This window comes from Medicago sativa, chromosome 8 (genome assembly GCF_051527215.1).
Source record: "Medicago sativa cultivar Bolivia chromosome 8, Bolivia_mono, whole genome shotgun sequence".
Taxonomy (NCBI): Eukaryota; Viridiplantae; Streptophyta; class Magnoliopsida; order Fabales; family Fabaceae; genus Medicago; species Medicago sativa.
In genome coordinates this window covers 50531940-50538352 of record NC_140756.1, presented here as the reverse complement: position 1 = coordinate 50538352, position 6413 = coordinate 50531940, and the positions used below count along the sequence as shown (strand labels likewise).

General features: G+C 34.9%; 1 protein-coding gene across 1 annotated transcript; it reads left to right on the top strand.

Annotated features, from left to right (window-relative positions):
• Positions 1–296: 296 nt before the first annotated feature.
• On the top strand, positions 297–944 carry LOC146899357 (Dynein light chain type 1 family protein). Its single transcript, XM_085735091.1, has 2 exons — positions 297–554; positions 648–944. The coding sequence occupies exons 1-2, from the start codon at positions 417–419 to the stop codon at positions 837–839; spliced, it is 330 nt and encodes a 109-aa protein (XP_085591217.1). The 5' UTR covers positions 297–416; the 3' UTR covers positions 840–944.
• The last annotated feature ends 5469 nt before the right edge of the window (positions 945–6413 follow it).

The window sequence follows — 6413 nt, the reverse complement described above, 5'->3', positions numbered from 1 at the left end:
TTAGGATATATTTGTAATTTCAATAGTTAAAACAAAAAAGTGGCGATCGACATAAGCAGATATAGTTAAAACAAAAAAGTGGCGATCGACAAAAAAGTGACACGTCTTGTTGAATATTCAATTTTCTTTTCAAAAAACTTGTGACACGTTTTCAAAAAGGTAAGTAAATTAAATAGACTAATTATATATCATATTGTGGTAGCCACATAGAGATAATCCATACGTGGCTTACCCATTAGCACTATCCTTTTTTATGTGACACTATATATAATTCCACCATCATCCCCCATCACTTTATCTTTAATCTACATACTACAACCAATAAAAAAAAAGTAGCCTATTTTGTTCTACTCTTGTGCTTCATTTTAAGAACTATCATTCTCTAATTTTTGTAGTAAATTTTGCTTCAATTCATCATGCTAGAAGGCAAGGCAGTGATTGGTGAGACTGACATGCTTCATACTATGCAACAAGATGCTCTTGATTTAGCATCCAAAGCCCTAGATTTCTATGATGTAACTGAGGCCATTGATATAGCTCGATTTATAAAGAAGGTAATAAAATAAAACTAAGAGGATTGTTTATTGGTTATTTTAATGTAATTTTTTTTATAGACAAATTTTTGATGTGTTAGTTAATTATTGCAGGAATTTGATAGGGTTCATGGACCTGGTTGGCAATGCATTGTAGGCACTGATTTTGGTTCCTTTGTGACACATTGTAGTGGCTGCTTCATCTATTTTTGTATAGGTAGTATGGCAATTTTGCTCTTTAAGGGATCTGCTGGTCCACAAGCAGAGGAAAATCAGTTCTCAGCAATAGAGGCAACTAAAGCATAAATTAATTTTACTTTTTTGTAGTTTTCTGTAATTTTGTTTATTCTATTGTAATAGTAGTGTAGAAAGAATTGTAAAAGATTTGAAAAACAAAATATGGCAGAGGTATGAAAATAACACCAACACCCCCTCTAGTTTTAAAACTTACATTAATCTCCCTTAAATTTTCTTTTAATAGACAAACACCTCCCTTACTATTAACACCGTTAGTTTTTTCCGTTAACTATTTTGTTTAGAATTTTCAATTAACCGTTAATGGGACAAACCTCCTTTCTTGAATCCATTCAAGAAACCATAATATAATGATCAAACTCCAACACAAGCAGTACCAAAAGGTAGAAAAGGATTACAAAGCAAGAATTCGAAAGGCTGGGGAAAAAACCCAAACAGCTAGCATGACAATATTCAAAGAGAACAACAAGCCAACACCGAAACCTAAAAAAACTATGAAAATCACCTCTCCTAATACAGTGGACTTTGGATCAAAGGTATTCCAAACATTAAAGAAACTATAGGGTTCTTCTTAATTTCACATGGATTCACACATTGTTAATTTTCCACTCTTATCCCTTATATATGTTGCACTGTGATTATTGATTATAATTCTGCTGGAACTCATCTAATCATCAATTTCATCTATCATTCATCCTTTATTTAAACTGCTAATTCCATTTTTTTTATGCTAATTGAAATTATCTTTCATTAGGTTAATAAAATCAAAAGTCCACTGTATTAGAAATCAATTTAGCAGCATAATGGTAAAAGCCTACAAACAAGAAGTAGTGTATAAACATCCATGAACAAAACATAAAAATAACGGAAAACATAACAGAGTTAGTAGCACGGGAGGTGATTGTATATTTGTGGAAAACTTAAGGGGGGGGGGGACACAATATTTCTCTCATTCTCTCAGTGTCATCCATTATTCACTCTTTTCACAAAGATCCCTTGGAATCAGAAGAATCAAATTGAGTCTTCATTATTTCAAACGGGTGACAACTATGAAGAAATCCCTAAATTTCGAAATAAGTTGGAAACAATGAATATTAGGGAGGAAGAACTAACAGTGATACTAGAAGTCATTTTCGACCTACATGGGCTTCATGCTAATGGAATCGACCTAATAAAGCATAATCAGTTATCTTCGTTGGCATCACTACATCAGTTTGCTGAACGGTCCAACTTACTCAGAACTGGTGAAATACGTTTGGGTAAGAGTATAAGTCCATGACAAAGAGGCCGTAGAGAAAGAACTCAGAAGAGAGAGAGCAAGGGATCGCAACAATGCAAAGTAGTCAAGAAAGGAGCTTGGACTGAAGGATTTCGTTGAACCAGAAATTAGATCATCTATTCCAGGAGAAGATCTGATTATCACAAGGAGTCTAATTGCAAAGTTGCTCAAGGTGAATGATTCTGAGAAATACTACAGAGATACCAACGAGAAGACAACGTTTCTGGGGGTTATGAAGAAGAATCTGTATGGGTCAGAAAAAGTAACCAAGGGAAAATCCAAAATTATACACTACACCAAATCCATGAATTCTCTAGCTAAGGTAGTTCTCAAACTCATATATGGATGCACTCAACCAAGAGAAAGCAGAACAGTAAGTCGGGACCACAAACTTCTAGCAACAATGATTACGGGAAGAGAATGAGTTTTTCTGTCCAAATACATCTTCAATCATATGTGTGATTGTATCAAGGAACATATAAGAATCATACCCTATGGAAGACTTTGATCAGACATCTTTTACCAAAGCAGAATAATTGAAAAATTAGAAGAGATGAAGGCTGTTGAAAATTGGGAAATCATCTTTGGGAAAGTGTTCAACGCTCAGTCCCTGATACAAATGAAAATAATAAAGAAGGTCAAACCTTCTAATAGGGCATTCTGTATCAGGAAAACTAATTTAGTATACCTTGAAGATTTTCCCATCATCTCTAAGCTAGACAATGAAGAATTCATGAAGGAATACATCCCACAGACGAAGACTGAAGGTGCTTTCATCAATCCTGATCAAATTACAGATGCTCCACCTAATCTCTACAAGAGATCGCACAAAAGAAGTTGTCAAGCAGAAGTAGATCAAGAGGTTATCAAAGAATCACCTGACAAACTTACATTTAAAAGGAAACTAACTCTTGAGGAAGAAGTGGATGAAATGGTAAACTTAATTCCTATCAAATCCCCTCCAAAGAAGAGCAAGAAGGCCTCGATGTATAGTTCATCTGAAACTGCTTCACATAAGAACTTCAAGAAGAGGAAAACACTGAAGCTTGCAAGCAAGCCCTGGTGGTAGTAAGTGATGTGATAAGACCGCAAGTGCACGGTTTATCGAAGTAGTAATAAAAAGAGTATCGTTCGACAGGGAGATTAACTTTAGTTGATGATTAGAAGAGAATTAAGTTGCAAAGTTGGGGTTTTCAAATGGTTGAAAGAAAATATAATAATGAAAGGAGCCTTGGGATTATTGGTTCATCACAATGACAAGTCCTTCACAAGCCAAAACCATAACTTATAACTTTATGTTCCTAATTTCTAAAGACCGGTTTCCCTTTAGCCCCTCACCTTTCCTACCAAGTCCAGTGAGAGTTTTCTTCTAGCAATCAAACCTATTTCGCTGATTTGATTACTAGAAGAAGCTTTTAAGGTTTGAAACATCCAATGTCTCAAGAATTGCAAAGACTATTTCGCCGCCTTAGCAATTCTTGTCTAAATTCACTCGTTCGAATATCAAGACTCCACTTTCGTTTTATGAATTGATATTTGAGATGATGAATTAACAATTATAAAACCCTCCACTTTCCTTTCCACAGTTTGATAATGGTTAATTCATGTTAAAACGGTGAATTTAGATTAGAAACTAGGCTTACATAAAATTAGGGTTAAAGCTTGGTTTGATTAGGATTATGTCATTAAACTTATCCAACAATCCCAAGACAAGAGAAGTCTACTCACTCATGTTCATTGTAGACATAGAGAAGAAGAAGAAGAGCATAAATAAAATAACAAGAAAGTAAAGAAATAAAGAAAGAACTTTTATTAAGAAAGACAATTGTCACTTATTGAATTCCAAGAACAAAAGATGATTTTGTTGTGATAGCCGTAACACCCTATTTCTATTAAGCGGTAAAACGCACGAATACATCAGAAATATTCTAGAAATAGATGCTACGTCTCCGAATAAACCACAATTCATACATGCATAAAGATCATGTTACACAACATAGCAACGGCGGAACAACATATAATTCATAAACATCTCTGGATCTCCAACAAAATACAAATGTATTCTCCAAACTCCAAATAACAAAATATCTCAACAACTCCAAAATACAAAGTCAAAATAAATAACATGCAAAGACTATCCTAGATCAGAGCCCTAATCTAGACACTTGCATGAAAATGAGGAACTCCACTCCTCGGCATCAACAAGCAACAACTAAGCATCCCGCACGCCGTCTACCCGTCCATACGAAAGGTAGGCGGTCCACCACGCAGACCACCGAGGGTTAGCATTACATCATCATAATCCACGAAAAACATTTATCATGAACATTGGAAATGAAAGAATATATTCAAGAATACAAAATAACAATTCATACATGTATTCACAGTATTCATGATTCTCATACCATTCAAACCATTCCATACAATCATTCCAAGTTCATATCAACAAGTGTATCATACACGTATCACATATACATAACCCTCCCTCCTAGAACACTAGCATCACATGATCATTATCATATCAACAAGTGTATCATACACGTATCACATATACATAACCCTCCCTCCTAGAACACTAGCATCACATGATCATTATTATCCCCCATCACTTACATTTCAAGCTATCACATTAATATCATAGCATAGCATACATATTCAACCTCTAATCAAGTCATCAACAAAAGCTCATCATTTATCAACATCAATCATTGAAAACATTACTCACTTCATTACTCATCTAGCATGCTTATCTTAACAAGTACAATTCATCATATCGAAGTTATAAGCAAGCCATCATCATTATCAAAGAACATCACCACATCATATATGTATATATACATATACAAATCTCACCTCATCATTATTATTAAAATAACCATCATCAATTGATTCACCAAGTGTATAAGCACAAACTATTAAGGCATGCAATTAGAGCATAATACAATTATTCACAACCATCAACAAAATCCACCAATGTACATATACACCAATCCACACAATCACAACATTCACCAAAATTTCACCAATCCACAAATTCACTAAGTCATATATTCAATTATGACACAACTCATCAATTATTCAAATGCATGCAATGTTCTAGACTCTTCTCTAGATGCATGTGGTACCAAAACACCTCAAGGTCGTCACCTTCGATGCAACAAAAACATCGTACTCACCTCAATTGGATATAAAATCCGCCACCATCAGCCTTGGATAGAAAATCCACCACCATCAGTCATGAATGCATGAACATATGACTCGACTCAATGCATATGTTCACACAAACGATAATCACCTCAACATCACCAATATTTGTATATATGCAATCATCAACAATTCACCTCCACATAACATATATACAATCACCGACAACATTCACAATACAAGCAACATATAGTTGTCACACACATATACATCACCAATCATCTCCACATAAATCGACATATAGTTGCCACATTTCCATATAATTCTTTACAATCCAAATAAAGGAACAAATACAACATATGATCACAAACATCATATTCATCACTCAATAACCATTCATACACCATTTCATAATCATATTAGTCTATTCATAAAGGGTTCATAAGCAATTGGCTCTCAAAAATTATTTTATACCAAGTTCGTCTCCAAAAATCACAACATTAAAAATAATTGAGCACCTAAGCCAAAACTAAGTAAACGAGCTCAATTGCCTATGCCAAGAATCCTCACAAGTCACACATATGTGCAGTAGAGGTTACATAAGCATTTCATCGGCCAAATACGATGAATTCATAAAAATCACAAAGTTCGTCTCACTTTTCCACTTTTTACAAAATTCCATTTTCAAATCAAAACAAGTTAGATTCACCACATCATAGATTAAATACCATTAAACACCTTTATTGAAGTCATAAAACTCAAGTTTCGAAGTTTAGAAGCAATCCATAAGGTTTGGGTCGACTTAGAAATAGTTATGCGGAGTTTTCGTAAAATTTCTCTAAGACATCCTTAGAGTGTTTTCCTCATAACTTAAAAACCAAAAATCATTTTCAAGTCAAACCAAAGCCATTGGAAAGCTAACAAAATTATCTACAACTTTCATGTTTACACCAAAAGCCAATTCAAAACAGAAACGAGGGAAAAAGACGCAAGAATGCAAAACAGGGGATGCTGCCATCGTGCAGCTCGCCGTGGCGAGTACATCTACTCGCGAGGCGAGTAAGCTCACCGAAAGCACCTCCTGCTCGCCTCCAACTCGCCTCCCACTCGCTGTGGCGAGTTGGGACAGTCTTGTTACGAGAAAAACTCACTTTTTCACCCCAAAACCCCAATTTTGACTTCCCAAAGCTCAAATTTGATCC

Excerpts from the sequence above, each read along its gene's own strand:
- LOC146899357 (XM_085735091.1), top strand. The coding sequence starts at position 417 with ATGCTAGAAGGCAAGGCAGTGATTGGTGAGACTGACATGCTTCATACT. Across the intron at positions 555-647 it reads TAGCTCGATTTATAAAGAAG|GAATTTGATAGGGTTCATGG; the intron begins GTAATAAAATAA and ends TAATTATTGCAG.